Source organism: Salmo trutta, chromosome 33, assembly GCF_901001165.1.
Source record: "Salmo trutta chromosome 33, fSalTru1.1, whole genome shotgun sequence".
NCBI lineage: Eukaryota > Metazoa > Chordata > Actinopteri > Salmoniformes > Salmonidae > Salmo > Salmo trutta.
The window spans coordinates 24,319,566-24,339,760 of record NC_042989.1 but is presented as its reverse complement, the minus strand read 5'-3'; the positions used below and the strand labels follow the sequence as shown (position 1 = coordinate 24,339,760).

General features: G+C 43.4%; 1 protein-coding gene across 6 annotated transcripts; it reads left to right on the top strand.

Annotated features, from left to right (window-relative positions):
• Positions 1-868: 868 nt before the first annotated feature.
• On the top strand, positions 869-16,224 carry srrm1 (serine/arginine repetitive matrix 1). Of its 6 annotated transcripts, none has more exons than XM_029730410.1 (16): positions 869-995; positions 2,076-2,165; positions 2,324-2,446; positions 4,448-4,618; positions 4,822-4,913; positions 5,023-5,262; positions 5,389-5,694; positions 5,826-6,070; positions 6,621-6,701; positions 6,810-6,875; positions 7,059-7,200; positions 7,310-7,390; positions 7,518-8,006; positions 8,126-8,318; positions 8,599-8,784; positions 15,294-16,224. In XM_029730410.1, the coding sequence occupies exons 1-16, from the start codon at positions 975-977 to the stop codon at positions 15,402-15,404; spliced, it is 2,637 nt and encodes an 878-aa protein (XP_029586270.1). In that variant the 5' UTR covers positions 869-974; the 3' UTR covers positions 15,405-16,224. The 6 variants fall into 6 exon arrangements, with proteins under 6 accessions (XP_029586270.1, XP_029586269.1, XP_029586271.1 ...); XM_029730409.1 differs by having other exon boundaries at positions 6,807-6,875; XM_029730411.1 differs by having other exon boundaries at positions 6,807-6,875; positions 15,301-15,620.
• Positions 16,225-20,195: the final 3,971 nt, after the last annotated feature.

The following is a 20,195-nucleotide window of genomic DNA, read 5'->3' as shown; positions in this document are numbered from 1 at the left end:
GGTTATTTATTATGGTAGTAGGCTAACTGGTAGGCCTACTGTGTGTTAATGAACAGATATAGGCCTATATAATTCAATCATTCTGAAATACATATTAGGGTTTCATAAATCTAGCAATAAGTTGGGCTGAAATTCAAATAAATAATTTGTGTAAAATATACATAGGCCTACAGTTGATTGAGAGAGAATGTTGCCTACAGTATCAGCAAATATTTGTATTACTAACTCAAGACAGATCAGAGCCTGTCGTTTCCAATGGGAGCAAGTTAATCACAGTGGGAAGAACAAGCAAGGAGGTGGGCATAGCCAAGCACGAGCTAGTGAGATCCTATTGGCGCGTTTTAGCATTTCTTTGCATATTTCCGTTAGGGAACGCCTACTCTGCGAAGTGCGCGTGTGCAATAACTCCATTCGCCCTTGCATTCCTTCTGAACAACGCCATTTTTTTTACAACTTTGGCAAAGGGTGCATTTTACAAAACGCATTCCACTCTGTTACAGATTTTAGTTTTGGAAACAGAAAACTGTATGGAGATCAAATGTTTAATCGATAAGAAAATTTGCAGAATGTCGGCCAACATTCATCTCGCTCCACGTTAATCCACTGCCGGTCACCGAGCTTCCTCTCAACACCATATTTGGTAGTGAGCGGTAACTCCAACCGAATGCCTCACATTTATACATCCGGTTAAATATATGGTTCATTGTTCTATCTGTGGTATCAGGCTGCAACATATACATACTATTCACGACAAAATGTATGATATTTAAATTATAGGTCGATGTAAGTTGGCAACAGTAACTAAAAAAAGATAAGTAAAACTCTGACAGCAAAAAAAAAATACGATTTCGTCATAGTCCCATTCACTTCTTCCGTTCTGCTGTAAAGGAGGAGTTCTGTCGCGCGTTGTATGCTGGGGTTTGTTAGTACGTCTTTGGCCAGACTCCGCTTTTACATCTTTCTCGGCTAATAACATGGACGCGGGATTCTTCCGCGTAAGATATTTACAATGTTACTATTAATTGTTGAATGGTGTTCCAAATGTATAGTACATTCCTTTTGGGTTTGTAAATATGTGCCATTATAGACAGACGAGCTCGTGCGCCATTCCGCTGCAATGAGAAGCTAATGTAAAGATGGCGGCTGCATTAAACTAGCCTAGCTAGATATATTTATATTTTGCGTAGGTTGTGTGTTTTCATTTCAATGTTCATTACTTAAGTACAGTAACCATAGGTGATAACTAGCGACATGTGTTACCTAGTATTACACTTGTTGGTTGCAAAATTGGTTTGGTTTATTCTAACCAGACAAGAGGCGGGGCATGTCTACACGGGCCTCAGCTCACATCGAGATTAGCACAACTATACTGAACAAAAATATAAACGCAACATGGAACAATTTCAAAGATTTTACTGAGTTACAGTTCCTATAAAGAAATAAGTCAATTTAAATAAAATAAAATCTATGGATTTCACATGACTGGGCAGGGGTGCAGCCATGGTTGGGCCTTGGGGGGCATAGGCCCAGCCAATGAGAATGAGTTTTTCCCCACAAAATGGCTTCATTACAGACAGAAATACTCGTCAGCATGTAATGATCATGCTGTTTTATCATCTTCTTGATATGCCACACCTGTCAGGTGGATGGATTATCTTGGCAAACGAGAAATGGTCAGGAACAGATGTAAACCAAATTTGAAAGAAATATGCTTTTTGTGTGTATGGACCATTTCTGGGATTTTTATTTTATTTCAGCTCATGAAACATGGGACCAACAATTGTATATTTTTCAGTGTAGTTGGCAGACTAGCAACATAAACCCACATTTATCTACATAACAAGGGTTTTGATTAGCTAGGTACTTATTTTCCACTTTGTTTGACACCTATTCAAATAAGTCTTGTTTCAAAAGTTGCAGCTAGCTTATGTTATGTTGATCCATGTTGTGACTCGTGACAGGTAGCTAGTTTCTGCTGAAGGGACAAGCACAAATAATAAAGAACCAACATTTATCATTGAAGTAGTTAATATAGCTAGTAGTTATGTAGACTGTTTTGTACTTGTCTCATACAGGGCACAAGTGCAGAACAGGACAATCGCTTCAGCAACAAGCAGAAGAAACTTCTAAAGCAACTGAAATTTGCAGAATGTCTGGAAAAGAAGGTATGATAAACAACAACACTGCTTTTAGCACATCTTCTAATTGAATGCTCAGTATTCCCACAACTAATTATATGGTATTGGCTGTAGCTTCTGTATAGCCTGATTTTTGTTTAAGTGTGGAATGTGTTTAAGTTGGTAATTAATTCTTCCTTCCCTAGGTGGATATGACCAAGGTGAACCTAGAGGTCATCAAACCTTGGATCACTCAGCGAGTGACGGAGATCCTGGGGTTTGAGGATGATGTCGTCATAGAATTCATATTTAACCAGCTAGAAGAAAAGGTAATACTATTGACTCCAATTCCTTCCTTTTCTTGTACATACATCAGTTGTTAGTTATATGAACTTAATGAGGCAAAGATGGGTTGATGTAACAAAGTGTATTGCTTAGAAAAAACGCAATATAAATGCAGATGGGGAAAGAGCTACCACCGGTGTCCAGTGTAAAGGAAAAATACATAATTTGAATGACACAAAGTTGTTGCTGTGATATGTGACAAAGTGCCTTTGTGCCACAGTTTTCTAATGATGATGTGATTTATGATTCAAAAGGCCTGAACCAATATGGATGTTATACCTTGCATCAGAAGTATAGCACCAACACCTTATTAGCTCTCTGCTGAGCCCAAAGTGTCACTGAGCCCAACTCCCTGATGCAGTGTGTGGTTTGAGGTGAGTTATGGTCAGGGATCAACATGCTAGTGATAGAAACACTTGCTAGTGTTAGAAACATGCCATTTTCTCCATATACCTTTGAATTGCGCCACTAGTTTGTCTTTTATATCTCCTCTGTATCCTATCTTTGGAGTGTGTTAAAGTTGAGGATACAGTGAAATTGTTAGGCTATTGATCCTCATTTTATTTGAGTAGAGTATAATGACATCTGTAGTATCTTCATTCTGGGCTGTGGGGAAAAACGGTGCTTTTAAAATGATCCATTGCAATGCACATGGACCCTATTCTGCATAAATTATAAGTTGCATCAGTGCACTTGTTGTCCAAGTTTTCCCTCCAGTTTGTTACATTTCATTGCCCCTCAATTTGGGAAGTCCAATTGCATGGTTCAAATTATACTTGCCTTAATTTTTTCTTCTTCACTTAAGTAGCATTTGGCCTATAAAACATGACTTCAAGGGGAAATGTGATATAATACACTGGATGAAACCTTGGCTGTAGAAAAAGGACATGTTTAATTGTACTGATAGCCTAATAATTAATCAACTTATTTTTATGAATGGTGCATGACTCACAGCAATCCTAGGATGATTTTTATTCATACTAATATGTTGCTGGAATCTCAAAGGTACTATCTGTTTTAGCCTACTACTGGGAGGAAAAATACATTCAACTACGCCTTATCGATTTTCATTTCTGTGCAATTATGTTTAAAAATAAATTTAAAAAATTAAGCTAAATGCTATAACATCACAGTAATGATAAAAGGCCTTATTAGTCATTATTTAGATAAAAGGGTATCTAACTTTCATTCTTGACTTAGATGTTGAAATAAAAACCCCTTTTTAAATGTCTTGTACACTCATTATTGCTTGTTCGTCTCTTGCAATTTAGATAAATGATATAACAATAAACTGAAGGTGGTTGAGTCTCAAGCAGTAGGGAGGCGGAAGCAAGCCAAGGGAGCGTCTCTTTCTGCAGGAGACTCGGGCGCTCCATACCTACTGATCCCGCGGGACACACTGAAGACACCGGGACTGTACTTGCAGTTTTGGGTTTTGATGCACTCTGTTTTGTGGATATCTGTTCATCTCTCAAAGAATAGATTGTGGGGAGGCCGAGAACAACAGGATAGGAAGACTAGTTATTTATGATCAAGATTATTGACAGTAATGGTGATGGGTGGGATAGTTAAATATTTATTAGATTATATTTTATGAAGGTTAAGTCAGCCTTGATGCATGCAGTGGGTGTCCTTTACATGGATGATGTAGCACTTCTGTCTCCCCTCAGCTATTCTCAGTTTCGGGTTTCAATTACCTAACTAATGGGGTGGAGATAAGGAATCACAGCCTCAAGTCAACAAAAGTTTGTTAGGTTGCAATGACTGTCTGCTTTGGGGCCCAGGGGTCATATACTGTAGCTATTGTCTTTTGTTATGAAAATGGCTGCCCTTATTTAGCAGGCAGGTGTAGCTTAGTGAGGAAACAAAGGGGAAGGCAGTCGTCTGAGCGAGAGACCCCCCCCCCCCCCCCCTCGCTCTCGCGAGTTCTCCCTCCATGTTAAATTGGTGTGTTGTTTTTCTCTCCCCCTTGGTGTGTGTTGCAGCACCCGGACAGTAAGATGATGCAGATCAACCTGACGGGCTTCCTGAATGGGAAGAATGCCAGAGAGTTTATGAGGGACCTGTGGCCTCTGCTGCTCAGTGCCCAGGACAACATTGCCGGTATCCCCTCCGCCTTCCTGGAACAGAAGAAAGAGGAGATCAAACAGAGACAGGTGAGCAACCAGTAACAATCACCACATTGGTGTCTTTATTTACATAATATTTATTTATTTCTTAATTCCATTCTTTTACTTTTAGATTTGTGAGTTTTTAGGTACTATTGTACTGTTGAAGCTAGGAACACAAGTGTTTCGTTTCACCCGCAATATCATCTGCTAAATATGTGTATGCGACCAATAAGATTTATTTGTTGCAGATTGAGCAGGAGAAGCTTGCCTCTCTGAAGAAGATTGATGAGAAGAAGGAGAAGGAAAACAAAGATAACAGAGAAAGGGAGAGCCCCAGAAGGTGAGAGAAAATCACATTAAATAAAATCCCTTGAAATCAACGTCCATCGAAATGTTTAAAGATGGTTCATATGGCATTTGTTCTTATCACATTGTTTGTTGTGGTACAGGAGGAAGTCAAGGTCTCAGTCTCCACGACGACGGTCTCCAGTGAAGAGGGAGAGAAAGCGGAGTCACTCCCGCTCCCCGAGGCGTAAGCCCAGTCCCAGCAGCTCCCCTCCACCAACAGCCCCAGCCGTCACCCTGGTCAGTGTTACCTTGCCCCAGGGCACTGAGGAGCCCCAGCCAGAGCCTGACACCTCTGAGAGCGCCGTACCTGAGCCAGTCGTTCAGGAGGCCTCTTCCACCAGGTAAGATGATGGTTTGAGCACCGACTATATCTGGCAATATGCAGGGATGTGATTTTTCCTGATTTGGCAATTCTACATTTTTTTAAATAATTGAATCTAGTTTGTGGTATGTTTTTCATTTTCAAGTGATTTGGTGAAGCCGCACACTGAGGTTGTGGTACCTGACTCTGTGATGAAGGTCAAAGAACCCTCCCCAGGTAAGGCTTCTAAAAAGGAGGAGAGGCCCAAGCCTAGGGAGAAGGACGGCAGGAGGGACAGGCCCCGCCATCGCTCTCGCTCCCATTCTCGCAGACGACCTAAATCGCGCTCCAGATCTTACTCCCCACGCCGGAGGCCGAGCCCCAGGAGACGGATGTCCCCTCGTCGTAGGAGCCCCCCTAGACGTGGCCCCCCAGGTCCCAGACACAGGCGCAGTCGCTCCCCTGTCCGCAGGTGAGTGGAGGGCCATGCAAGTGTAGCAGAGTGCAGAAGTGTCCATCACGGAAGCTGTCATTAACTAGCCAACTTACCAAACAGCATGTAAACCTGCATTGTGGTTGATTTGTGCTTTGTTTGTCCAATAGGCGGCGCTCTCGCTCCCCATCATCCTCTAGGAGCAACTCCTCCACGCCTCACTTACCTCAGAAGGCCATGAAGAGAACGTCAACCACGCCTCCCAGGAAACAGCCCCGCGGCCATGCAGCTGATCCCTCCCTCAGCCCCTCCAGGAGAAGAGCCCCCAATGGTAGCCCCTCTGGGAAGACCCGACGCTCTGCCTCCCCTCGGGCTAGAAAGGGCCGGTACTCAGCCTCCCCGTCCAGATCAGCTGGTATGTTGGTTTTTCTTACTTCTCTCGATTCTAAATATGGCTACATGCCACCTGCTCTAATGTACATTACGTACTATCAGAGTTTACAAAGCCCTGTAATGAATTCGGCCCATCATCCCTATCGAACTTCCTCAGCATCTCAGATGTGGGACTCCCTCACTATGTCAGTGACACATGATCAGTCTCTGAGTGTGATACACATACACCTTTCGTCTTCAAAATCAACCAGGGGTGGCTATGTCTATACAGCCAGAAGATGCCCTTTGCCTGTTGAACTCAGTGACCTGGAAACTTATTTTTCATTATCTCAAATCCCTGGATGACTTGATTCCGAGGCAGGCCTTGTTACAGAAGTATGACACTTGAGGTCTTGGGCGGGGGCTTAATGGCAGGCCATGACTAATGGAAACTACTGAATCATAAACCTCTTTTCGGGCTGCTGAAACCAGAATGTATCAGTCCTACCAGTGGTATTATACAAGCAAGTGTATTTGTGAATGAATCTTGCTGGAAAGACTTTGGGCCCTTAAAACGTCTTATTGATTTTCAGGTTCAAAGAAGAAACCAGGATCAAGGAATGATTCACTGTCTCCTGTTCCAAAACCCAGGCATTCTGAGGCATCGGAATCAGGTGGGTCTGCCTTCTAGTGTTTGTCTGTGTGGTGTGATGCACCATGGGTATGGGTGGATCTTTGTGTTTTCTCTATCACTGGAGACTCACTGCTTTGCTTTTCAGAAGGGGCTACCGCAGATCCTGTGCAGCAGCGACGTCAGTATCGCAGGCAGAATCGGGAGACGTCTTCAGGTTATAATTGTTTTTATTTGTCCCTCACCCCATCTTTTTTGCTAGCCGTCTCATCTTGCACCCTCATCTCGTGGGCATCGAAGTTGTGCCCAAATCCCAATCTAGGTGTTTTTCCTTTTAAACGGCCACCTTATGTTGCTACTGGGAAATGACGTGTGCTGTCTACTTTTGGATTGGTTACAGATACTGGATCATCCTCCTCATCAGAGGACGAGGGGTCCAAGAGGCCGGGCGGGGGGCCAGCGGCGAGGAACGGGAATGTCAGGAGGAGGCGCAGTCGCTCCCCCTCCTCCCCCAGGAGACGACACAGGGACGGCTCCCCCAGGTCAGCTATGAACGGTTTCTCCTATCCCTCTCTCACTGTCATGATTAAAGTTTAGAGGTTTTTCCCACATAATGCGTTCCTCATTTAAATGTTTGTTTTCCCTCTACAGAAAAAGACGCTCCCTCTCTCCTGGAGGACGCAGATCTCCCCCACGCCGTCGCAGATCTCCCTCTCCTCCTCCGAGACGCAGGTAAAAAACCTTTTGATACTTTTTTTTTTCTTCCTCTGAGTCCCTCAGTACTGAGCATTGTCCAAAATTGTGTACCACACCTGACAATCAAAGAATAACTTGGCTCGTATGTCCTCTGTTCCCCCAGGTCTCCCTCTCCACCTCCTCGCAGACGCTCCCCCTCCCCCAGACGGTACTCTCCCCCCATCCAGCGGCGCTACAGCCCTACTCCCCTGGGCCCACAGAAGAGAAGGCTATCGGGGTCTCCCCCTCCCAAACGCCTTTCCCCGATGCCCAAGCGCCGTCCCTCCAGGTCCCCGAAGCGCAGGAGTCCCCTTCCCCAAAAGAGACGCACACCTCCCCTCCCCACCTCTCCCCCCCGACTCAGGAGGAGCCCCATGCTCCCATCCAACCGGCCAGGCCGGGACACTCGCTCCCCCCCTGCTGTTCACAGTAACCGCCTCTCCCCCTCCCCTGCCAACCGTGGTCGGGCCATGCGTGGGTCCGCTAGTCCTCAGGGGCGCTTTGACTCCTCGGGCACCTCTCCACCTGGCCAGAGGCGCCAGGCGTCCCCCTCACACAGCAACAGGGCAATCCGCAGGGTGTCCCGGACACCAGAGCCCCGCAAGAACCAGAGGTAAGCAGCTTCTAATTGGTCTTATTGATGCCAAAGCAGGTGCTGCACAGCAACAACTCACACCACTATTTTTAGATGTATTTTCCAGATATCACGTCATTTTTTTCTGTCCCTATCAGAGCCTCTCAGAGCCCCCAGCCTATGAGGAGAGCGTCATCAAGGTCACCGTCTGGTTCTCCTAAACCAGGAGCCTTGAAGCGGCCGGCCCCAGCCTCAGGCTTCCCCTCATCGGGCTGCTCAGCCAGTGGCTCGCCATCAGCCCCTCTGGCCAAAATGGCCAGCAGCGGCTCTGGCAGCCCTTCTCCAAACAAGGTGAGTTTAAAGCTGCTGTCTGTTAATAGTACGACGTGAGATTTAAAAATGTGTTTGACTCAACTAAGTGGCTAGTTGGGGAAGCGTTCTCATGTGAGTAACAGCTGGTGTGTGTTTCTGTGTACTAATACTATGATGACTTGACGTGGTGGTCGACGGTAAAATAGTTTAACCAATGACGTGCGTCATCACACCCTCTTCTTGGCCCAACTGACTGAATGGCCCAACTGACAAATACTTATGCACTTATAGTCACTCTGCTTTGTCCTCTCCATCTCAGAATTCAGACACTGAGGCTGGAGGAAAGAAAAACAAGAAACATAAGAAGGAGAAGAAACATAAGAAGGAGAAGAAACACAAGAAGCACAAGAAACACAAGAAGGAGAAGAGTGGAGTGCCGGTGGCTGCTGGGGATGGCCAGGAGAACCTGGGGATGGAAGAGGATGTAGACTCCGACCTTAAAAAGGTGAAGTCTACTCTTCTGATTTACTGAGGGGTTTATCCTGCTTCACATATCAGCTCCACTAGTGTCTAAGTAGGGGTGGGCAATGAGGACATTTTATTTTTTTAAATTTGACAGTATTCACTTTTTCCTTTTAATAATGATACTAGAGCGGCAACAAATAAATTGTAAGTGGTTTTAATGGGTCTTTCTCCATTCTGATTGTTTGATACTGTTCAATCAAACTTCAATTAGGGCACGGCAGTAAGGCCTAAAAATAAAATTGACATTTTTTTCCTAACAATTTACATCTAGATGTTTTCTCAATTAGCTTTGTTGGACAATTACAGGTCAATACACTGCATTTCAAACAGTCAGCCTTCCACAACCATAGGACCCACGATTAAATGATTTTATCAAAATAGTTTAACCTGCCATTTTTGCAGTAGTCACTGATCTGGCTTTTAAGGTTTCTATGAAAATGCCCCTTTTGTTACTTATTTAACCAGAACAATTCACAGCCACTAATAATGACCAAGCTCTTTTAGCAGGCGAATGCATTATAGAAAATTAACACAGGTCTCATAAACAGTCTGCCAAGCACAAGCCCATGTGCTGATGAGTAGCCAGCTAATCTTTATACACTGCTCAAAAAAATAAAGGGAACACTTAAACAACACAATGTAACTCAGTCAATCACACTTCTGTGAAATCAAACTGTCCACTTAGGAAGCAACACTGATTGACAATACATGTCACATGCTGTTGTGCAAATGGAATAGACAACAGGTGGAAATTATAGGCAATTAGCAAGACACCTCCAATAAAGGAGTGGTTCTGCAGGTGGGGACCACAGACCACTTCTCAGTTCCTATGCTTCCTGGCTGATGTTTTGGTCACTTTTGAATGCTGGCAGTGCTTTCACTCTAGTGGTAGCATGAGACGGAGTCTACAACCCACACAAGTGGCTCAGGTACTGCAGCTCATCCAGGATGGCACATCAATGCGAGCTGTGGCAAGAAGGTTTGCTGTGTCTGTCAGCGTAGTGTCCAGAGCATGGAGGCGCTACCAGGAGACAGGCCAGTACATCAGGAGACGTGGAGGAGGCCGTAGGAGGGCAACAACCCAGCAGCAGGACCGCTACCTCCGCCTTTGTGCAAGGAGGAGCAGGAGAAGCACTGCCAGAGCCCTGCAAAATTACCTCCAGCAGGCCACAAATGTGCATGTGTCTGCTCAAACGGTCAGAAACAGACTCCATGAGGGTGGTATGAGGGCCCGACGTCCACAGGTGGGGGTTGTGCTTACAACCCAACACCGTGCAGGACGTTTGGCATTTGCCAGAGAACACCAAGATTGGCAAATTCGCCACTGGCGCCCTGTGCTCTTCACAGATGAAAGCAGGTTCACACTGAGCACGTGACAGACATGACAGAGTCTGGAGACGCCGTGGAGAACGTTCTGCTGCCTGCAACATCCTCCAGCATGACCGGTTTGGCGGTGGGTCAGTCATGGTGTGGGGTGGCATTTCTTTGGGGGGGCCGCACAGCCCTCCATGTGCTCGCCAGAGGTAGCCTGACTGCCATTAGGTACCGAGATGAGATCCTCAGACCCCTTGTGAGACCATATGCTGGTACGGTTGGCCCTGGGTTCCTCCTAATGCAAGACAATGCTAGACCTCATGTGGCTGGAGTGTGTCAGTAGTTCCTACAAGAGGAAGGCATTGATGCTATGGACTGGCCCGCCCGTTCCCCAGACCTGAATCTAATTGAGCACATCTGGGACATCATGTCTCGCTCCATCCACCAACGCCACGTTGCACCACAGACTGTCCAGGAGTTGGCGGATGCTTTAGTCCAGGTCTGGGAGGAGATCCTTCAGGAGACCATCCGCCACCTCATCAGGAGCATGCCCAGGCGTTGTAGGGAGGTCATACAGGCACGTGGAGGCCACACACACTACTGAGCCTCATTGACTTGTTTTAAGGACATTACATCAAAGTTGGATCAGCCTGTAGTGTGGTTTTCCACTTTAATTTTGAGTGTGACTCCAAATCCAGACCTCCATGGGTTGATAAATTGGAATTCCATTGATTATTTTTGTGATTTTGTTGTCAGCACATTCAACTATGTAAAGAAAAAAGTATTTAAGATTATTTCTTTCATTCAGAGCTAGGATGTATTTGTGTTCCCTTTATTTTTTTGAGCAGTATATTTCAATTCTAGCCAACTTGGATCTATTAGCTAGCTATCGAGGTTAGACAGGAAAGTGATTAGCAGTTCATCTCCACCTGTTTACTTTGTTTTAATGTCGAAATCAAGTGGCATAGCTGGATAAGAAGATGCTTATTTCACAGAATGAGAACGCGTTGGCAATTCCTTTATATAAATGCTTTTATGCTCATTTCAAATTTACAAAAGACTAAACAGCTACCACATTACACTGTGGCTAAAATGCTGCTAGCGGTACCTTCATGTCGTGCGCTGACAAACGTAGCAATCTTCCAGGATCGATGTTCATTGATATTCCTGTTTTCAGTAGTGTCTTCTCTGCGCACAATTTGGGGAATTGAGACATAAACAGGGTATCGTTAGAATGGTTATGTTCTTTATTACAGTAATACAATGTCTCAGTTTTTTATATCCATATAACTGTTTCTGTTGGACCAAACGAAAAGATTGATTTGGAACTGCTTGTCAGAGGCAGGCTCTGTTGTGGGTGGCATGGGCTTGGTTTGTGAGTTATTGGGAATGTGCACATACAGAGGAGCAAGGAAGACTAGACTAAAAAGACGGAACGAGCATTCATAGGAAAGTCTGACTGCATTTAAAGCTCTTGCTAGCAAGTTGGCTGTTTTCAGCTGTTAAACTTACTGGCGGTAAAAACTGAGAATTGCCATAATTTTCATATATTCACCAGTTTCATCTGTGGTTATTACATTTAACAAACCATACATTAATATACCATTTGTAGAAAGGTAAAGTAAAAATCCAAACTGGTCCATCCATCAGTACCGGTGTATATACAGTACCAGTCAAATGTTTGGGGACACCTAACTTAATCAACGGTTTGCTTTATTTTTCTACATATTAGAATAACAGTGAAGACAAAAAGTTAGTACAAATCAAAATGCTATTTGAAATTCTTTAACCTTGATGACAGCTTTGCACACTCTTGGCTTTCGCTCAACCAGCTTAATGAGGAATGCTTTTCCAACAGTCTTGAAGGAGTTCCCACATATGCTGAGCACTTATTGGCTGCTTTTGCTTCACTCTGCGGTCCAACTCATCCCAAACCATCTCAATTAGGTTGAGGTCGGGTGATTGTGCAGCCAGGTCATCTGATGCAGCACCATCACTCTCCTTGGTCAAATATCCCTTACACAGCTTGGAGGTGTGTTTTGGGTCATTGTCCTGTTGGGGGGAAAAAATGATATGCCATCCCATCTGGTTTGCGTTTAGAGGGACTGTCGCTGCAGAATGCTGGGGTAGCCTTGCTAGTTAAGTGTGCCGTGAATTCTAAATAAATCACTGATAGTGTCACCAGCAAAGCACCATCACACCACCTCCATGCTTCACGGTGGGAACCACACATGCAGAGATCATCCGTTCACCTACTCTGCGTCTCACAAAGACACGACGGTTGGAACGTAAAATCTAATTTGGATATATCAGACCAAAGGACAGATTTCCACCAGTCTAATGTCCATTGCTCGTGTTTCTTGGCCCAAACAAGTCTCTTCTTATTATTGGTGTCTTTTAGTAGTGGTTTCTTTGCAGCAATTTGACCACGAAGGCCTGATTTATTGATTTTTATTATTTATTTATTTTTGTTTTTTTTACCGCAGTCTCCTCTGAACAGTTGATGTGTCTGTTACTTGAACTCTTTGAAGCATTTATTTGGGCTGTGTTAGGTTCTTATTTTTCAGAGTAAATAACCCATGGACACTAGACGCTTTAACCAAGTTTATTCTTCCCAAGGGTTCTGTACAGCTGAAATCAGACAGCAAAACATTTCAGACATCACAGTTTTATATACATCCTACTTAAGACACTCTTCCTTACAGTTTATGCCCCCACAGGAATGAAGGCAACCAGATACCAACCCTGATTACTCCCTTAAGGGGAACTGACCTCACCCCTCACCTCCTAATCCACAGATATCCATCTGTCTTTCCTATATCAACACATTGCTCTCCTCTCCTCCATCACACATTCCAAAGCCTTCTGGCTTTTTACAAACTTTCTTTTTTCAAGGCTTTGTCTCTATCATTTATTTAAGTTTAGCTGATTCCAACAGCTACAATTTCTGATGCTGGTAACTAATGAATTTATGTGCTGCAGCAGAGGTAACTCTGGGTCTTCCTTTCCTGTGGCAGGCCTAGTCAGCCAGTTTCATCATTGTGCTTGATGGTTTTAACGACTGCACTTGAAGAAACTTTCAAAGTACTGGGAATCTTCCGTGTTGACTGACCTTCATGTCTTAAGGACTGTTTCTTTTTCTTATTTGCGCTGTACTTGACATATGGACTTGGTATTTTACCAAATAGGGCCATCTTCTTTATACCCCCCTACCTTGTCACAACACACCTGATTGGCTCAAACGCATTAAGAAGGAAATTCCACAAATGAACTTTTAACAAGGCACACCTGTTAATTGAAATGCATTCCAGGTGACTACCTCATGGAGCTGGTTGAGAAAATGCCAAGTGTGCAAAGCTGTAGTCAAGGCAAAGGGTCGCTGCTTTGAAGAATCTTGTATCAAATATATTTTAATTTGTTGAGCACTTTTTGGTTACTAAACTGAGCAAAAAAATAAACTTCTCACTGTCAACTGTGTTTATTTTCAGCAAACTTAGTGTAAGAATTTGTATGAACATAAGATTCAACAACTAAGACAAGCTGAACCAGTTCCACAGACATGTGACTAACAGAAATGGAATGTGTCCCTGAACAAAAGGGGGTCAAAATCAAAAGTAACAGTCACTATCTGGTGTGACCACGAGCTGCATTAGTACTGCAGTGCATCTCCTCCTCATGGACTGCATCAGATTTGCTAGCACCAAGGCACCTGCAAGTTCCCGGACATTTCTGGGGGGAATGGCCCTAGCCCTCACCCTCTGATCCAACAAGTCCCAGACGTACTCAACTGGATTGAGATCCAGGCTTTTCACTGGCCATAGCAGCACACTGACATTCCTGTCTTGCACAGAACGAGCAGTATGGCTGGTGGCATTGTCATGCTTGAGGGTCATGTCAGGATGAGCCTGCAGGAAGGGTACCACATGAGGGAGGAGTATGTCTTCCCTGTATTGCACAGCGTTGAGATTGCCTGCAATGACAACAAGCTTAGTCCGATAATGCTGTGACACTGCCCCAGACCATGACAGACCCTCCAAATCGATCCAGCTCCAAAGTACAGGCCTTGGTGTAACGCTCATTCCTCTGACGATAAATGTGTATCCGACCATCACCCCTGGTGAGACAAAACCGCGACTCGTCAGTGAAGAGCACTTTTTGCCAGTCCTGTCTGGTCCAGCGACGGTGGGTTTGTGCCCATAGGCGATGGTGATGTCTGGTGAGGGCCTGCCTTACAACAGGCCTACAAGCCCTCAGTCCAGCCTCTCTCAGCCTATTGCGGAAAGTCTGAGTACTGATGGAGGATTGTGCATTCCTGGTGTAACTCGGGCAGTTGTTGTTGCCATCTTGTACCTGTCCCGCAGGTGTGATGTTCGGATGTACCGATACTGTGCAGATGTTACACGATCAACTGTCCGTCCTGTCTCCCTGTAGTGCCGTCTTAGGTGTCTCACAGTACGGACATTGCAATTTATTGCCCTAGCCACATCTGCAGTCCTCATGCCTCCTTGCAGCATGCCTAAGGCACGTTCACTCGGATGAGCCGGGACCCTGGGCATCTTTCTTTTGGTGTTTTTCAGAGTCAGTAGAAAAGCCTCTTTTAGTGTCCTAAATTTTCATAACTGTGACCTTAATTGCCTACCATCTGTAAGCTGTTAGTGTCTTAACGACCATTCCACAGGTGCATGTTCGTTAATTGTTTATGGTTCATTGAACAAGCATGGGAAACAGTGTTTAAACCCTTTACAATGAAGATCTGTGACGTTATTTAGATTTTTATGAATTATCTTTGAAAGACAGGGTCCTGAAAAAGGGATGTTTCTTCTTTTGCTGAGTTTACATGATTCCATGTGTTATTTTATAGTTGTGATGTCTTCACTATTCTACAGTGGAAAATAGTAAAAATAAAGAACCCTTGAATGTGGTGTTCTAAACTTTTGACTGGTATTGTAGTAAATAAGGTTTACCGCCCAGCCCTACATCTAAGCGTCACATTTATTTCAATCAAAATTAACAAATTAGACATGGTTGTAGAAGTTGAATGGTACACCGCTATCATTTATTGCACGTCATCAGCTAATGTATTTCTTCTATTACTTTGAAGCATCCTGCGGCATGATCACACCTACCTTGCAACGTAAACGAAATATGATATAATTAATGCTACCTTTCTTTAAGGAATCAGACAGTGAAGTAGAAGAGCGTCTGGACGACCTGGAGAAGCACCTGCGAGAGAAGGCACTGCGTTCCATGAGGAAAGCTGGAAAGCTGTCCCCGCCACTGTCTTGAAGCCCGGTCACACCCCTCTTTCCTCCTCCAAATCTTCCATACACTTTTTTGTTTTATTTGTCTTTAACATGGTTCGCTTTAGAATGTACAAATTGTTTATTCTTTAGTTTGGTTTTTACAGGTTTGCTCATCTGTTGATGGATGTTTTTGATCAAGAGCTTGAATTGTCACACGCGATCTTCCAATTTAATTAAAAAATATTCCCTGTATCTTTGACCCAAAATGTGTTATTGCTTATATCCAAACTGTAGAAGTATCTTTGTTTGATCCCTCAATTTTCAAGATGGGATCATAGAGGGGAATTCTTTAATTATGAAGCTTGCATTGTACAAGCTTCTACGTCTCTTTCTACAACATACAAAATATTCAACTGTGGTAATTTAGGATTGCATGTGCAGCCAGCGAGTCTCTCCTCTGATGTGCATGAAATGGACTGTAAACAAAAGCAAATGCACAGATTAAATCTGTCCCTTTTGTCAGCGGGCATTGTATGGTGCGGAAATGCTGTTGCTCTGTAAAATGGATAAGTCGGATTTTCCCTTCTTTGTTATGTAATAGAGGTGTTTGACATTGCAGTAAATTCTGGCTTTGAAAAAGTCACGTTTAAAAAGAACTAGACCTTTTTTCCCATGATTCTAATGGTCTCTGACCTCACCAGAGATCAGGGGTTTGATTTCCCACATGGGTTGATATGCAGTCATACTTTGAGTTCACGCTGGTCCACTCTTTTGCGTTAAGCTGTGGAAGTGCTATTTGACTTGTATTTAAAAACTCCTGCATTTGTCATCCTTTCAAAATTAAAATATGTTTTATATAAGAACTGATCATTTTGTGATTTGTAAACATGGAAGTTAATTGTGCAGCATGAAACTTGTAAAAGGGGCACTGTACCATAGTGGTATCCATTGCAAATAGTCCTATGTACGGTGCCTTCGGAAAGCATTCAGACCCCTCGACTTTTTCCATATTTTGTTACAGCACAGCCTTACTCTAAAATGGATAAAAACTGTTTTTTAAATCCTCATCAATCTACAGTTGAAGTCGGAAGTTTACAGCCGAATACATTTAAACTCAGTTTTTTACAATTCCTGACATTTAATCCTGGTAACAATTCCCTGTCTTAGGTCAATTAGGATCACCACTTATTTGTAAGAAAGTGAAATGTCAGAATAATAGTAGAGAAATATTTATTTCAGCTTTTATTTCTTTAATCACATTCCCAGTGGGTCAGAACTTTACATACTCAATTAGTATTTGGTAGCATTGCCTTAGGTCAAATGTTTCGGGTAGCCTTCCACAAGCTTCCCACAATAAGTTGGGTGAATTTTGACCCATTCTTCCTGACAGAGCTGGTGTAACTGAGCCAGGTTTTTAGGCCTCTTTGCTCGCACACACTTTTTTTAGTTCTGCCTACAAATTTCTATAGGATTGAGGTCAGGGCTTTGTGATGGCCACTCCAATACCTTGACTTTTATCCTTAAGCCATTTTGCCATAACTTTGTAGGTATGCTTGGGGTCAATGTCCATTTGAAAGACCCATTTGCGACCAAGCTTTAACTTCCTATCTCATGTCTTGAGATGTTGCTTTAATATATCCACAATTTTCCTGCCTCATGATGCCATCTATTTTGTGAAGAGGACCAGTCCCTCCTGCAGCAAAGCAGCCCCACAACATGATGCTGCCACCCCCGTGCTTCACGGTTGGGATGGTGTTCTTCGGCTTGCAAGCCTCCCCCTTTTTCCTCCAAACATAACGATGGTCATTATGGCATAACAGTTATTTTTTTGTTTCATCAGACCAGAGGACATTTCTCTAAAAATTACGATCTTTGTCCCCATGTGCAGTTGCAAACCGTAGTCTGGCTTTTTTATGGCGGTTTTGGAGCAGTGGCTTCTTCCTTGCTGAGCGGCCTTTCAAGTTATGTCGATATAGGACTCGTTTTACTGTGGATATAGATACTTTCTACCTGTTTCCTCCAGCATCTTCACAAGGTCCTTTGCTGTTGTTCTGGGATTGATTTTCACTTTTCGCACCACAGTACGTTCAGCTCTAGGAGAAAGAAAACGTCTCCTTCCTGAGCGGTATTACGGCTGCGTGGTCCCATAGTGTTTATACTTGTGTACTATTGTTTGTACAGATGAACGTGGTACCTTCAGGCGTTTGGAAATTGCTCCCAAAGATGAACCAGACTTGTCGAGGTCTTGGCTGATTTCTTTTGATTTTCCCATGATGTCAAGCAAAGAGGCACTGAGTTTGAAGGTAGGCCTTGAAATACATCCACAGGTAGGTACACCTCCAATTGACTCAAATGATGTCAATTAGCATATCAGAATTCTAAATCCATGACTTCATTTTCTGGAATTTTCCAAGCTGTTTAGGCACAGTTAACTTAAACTAAGTTTAACTTCTGACACACTGGAATTGTGATACAAGGAATTATATCTGAAATAATCTGTAAACAATTGTTGGAAAACATTTTAGTTATTTTTTTATTTCACCTTTATTTAACCAGGTAGTCAAGTTGAGAACAAGTTCTCATTTACAATTGCGACCTGGCCAAGATAAAGCAAAGCAGTTCGACAACATACAAAAACACAGAGTTACACATGGAGTAAAACAACATACAATCAATGATACAGTAGACAAAAATAAGACTATATACAATGTGAGCAAATGATGTGAGATAAGGGAGGTAAAGGCAAAAAAGGCCTTGGTGGCAAAGTAAATAAAGTATAGCAAGTGAAACACTGGAATGGTAGATTTATAATTTGAAGAAAGTTCAAAGTTAAAATATAAATAATATGGTGCAAAGGAGCAAAATAATAAATAAAATAAATAAATAAATACAGTAGGGGAAGAGGTAGTAGTTTGGGCTAAATTATATGAAAATGACTTGTGTCATGCACAAAGTAGATGTCCTAACCGACTTGCCAAAACTATAGTTTAACAAGAAATTTGTGGAGTGGTTGAAAAATGAGTTTTAATGACTCCAACCTAAGTGTATGTAAACTTCCGACTTCAACTGTACACACTATACCCCATATTGACCAAGCAAAAACAGGTTTTTAATATTTGCTAATTTATTAGGAATTTAACATACCTTATTTACATAAGTATTCAGACCCTTTGCTATGAGATTTGAAATTGTGCTCGTGTGCATCCTTTTTCCATTGATCATTCTTTATGTTTCTGCAACTTGATTGGAGTCCACCTGTGGTAAATTCAATTGTTTGGACATGATTTGGAAAGGCACACACCTGTCTATATAAGGTCCCACAGTTGACAGTGCATATCAGAGCAAAAACCAAGCCATGACGTCAAAGGAATTGTCCATAGAGCTCCAAGACAGGATTGTGTTGAGGCACAGATCTGAGGAAGGGTACCAAAAATGATTGCAGCATTACAGGTCCCCAAGAACACAGTGGCCTCCATCATTCTTACATGGAAGAAGTTTGGAACCACCAAGACTTCCTAGAGCTGGCCGCCCAGCCAAATTGAGAAATTGGAGGAGAAGGACCTTGGTCAGGGAGGTGACCAAGAACCCGATGGTCACTCTGACAGAGCTCCAGATTTCCTCTGTGGTAATGGGAGAACCTTCCAGAAGGACAACCATCTCTGCAGCACTCCACCATTCAGGCCTTTATGGTAGAGTGGCCAGACGGAAGCCACTCCTCAGTAAAAGGCACACGACAGCCCGCTTGGAGTTTGCTAAAAGGCACCTAAAGGACTCTGATCATGCTGTGGGGAAGGGACTGGGAGACTAGTCAGGATGGAGGAATTGATGAATGGAGCAAAGTACAGAGAGATCCTTGACACAAATCTGCTCCAGAGCGCTCAGGACCTCAGACTGGGGCGAAGGACCACCTTCCAACAGGACAACGACCCTAAGCACACAGCCAAGACAATGCAGGAGTGGCTTTGGGACAAGTCTCTGAATGTCCTTGAGTGGCCCAGCCAGAGCCCAGACTTGAACCCGATCAAAAGTCTCTGGAGAAAAATTAAAATAGCTGTGCAGAGACGCTGACAGAATTGAGAGGTTCTGCAGAGAAGAATGGGTGAAACTCCCAAATAAAGGTGTTCCAAGCTTGTAGCGTCATACCCAAGACTCGAGGCTGTAATCGTAAAATGAAGTACTGAGTAAAGGGTCTGAATACTTATGTAAATATGATACTTGCAAACGTGTCTAAAAACCTGTTTTTGCTTTGTCATTATGGGGTATTGTGTGTAGATGAATGAGGAAAATAACAATTTAATCAATTTTAGAATAAGGCTGTAAGAATGTAAGAAATTGTGGAAAAAGTCAAAGGGTCTGAAAACTTCAGAATGCCCTGTGTTAGTAATGACAGCCTGTCCTTTATTGTCTTGTATGGTGATGTCGTTGGGATGCCAGATATGGGGCCTATGGGAGCAGCTGCTCTGGATTACTGATTACTAGGCGGAAAGCACCTGCAAGTAAGGCTAGGGGGCAGATGCATTGAATGGCTTTACAATCATATTTTTATTAGGCAAGCCAGTTAAGATCAAATTCTTATTTACAATGACGGCCTACCAAAAGGCAGAAGGCCTCCTGCAGGGACGGGAGCTGGGATGAAAAATATAGGACAAAACACATCATGACAAGAGAGACACCACAACACTACATAAAGAGAGTCCTAAGACAACATAGCACGACAGCAACACATGACAACACAGCATGGTAACAACGCCACATGAAAACAACATGGCGGAAACACAACATGGCAGCAGCACAACATGGTACAAACATTATTGGGCACAGACAACAAGAAGGT

Coding starts and splice junctions, on each gene's coding strand:
- srrm1 (XM_029730409.1), top strand. CDS start 975: ATGGACGCGGGATTCTTCCGC. Junction 4,619..4,821: donor AGGAGATCAAACAGAGACAG/GTGAGCAACCAG, acceptor TATTTGTTGCAG/ATTGAGCAGGAGAAGCTTGC. Junction 8,319..8,598: donor GCAGCCCTTCTCCAAACAAG/GTGAGTTTAAAG, acceptor TCTCCATCTCAG/AATTCAGACACTGAGGCTGG.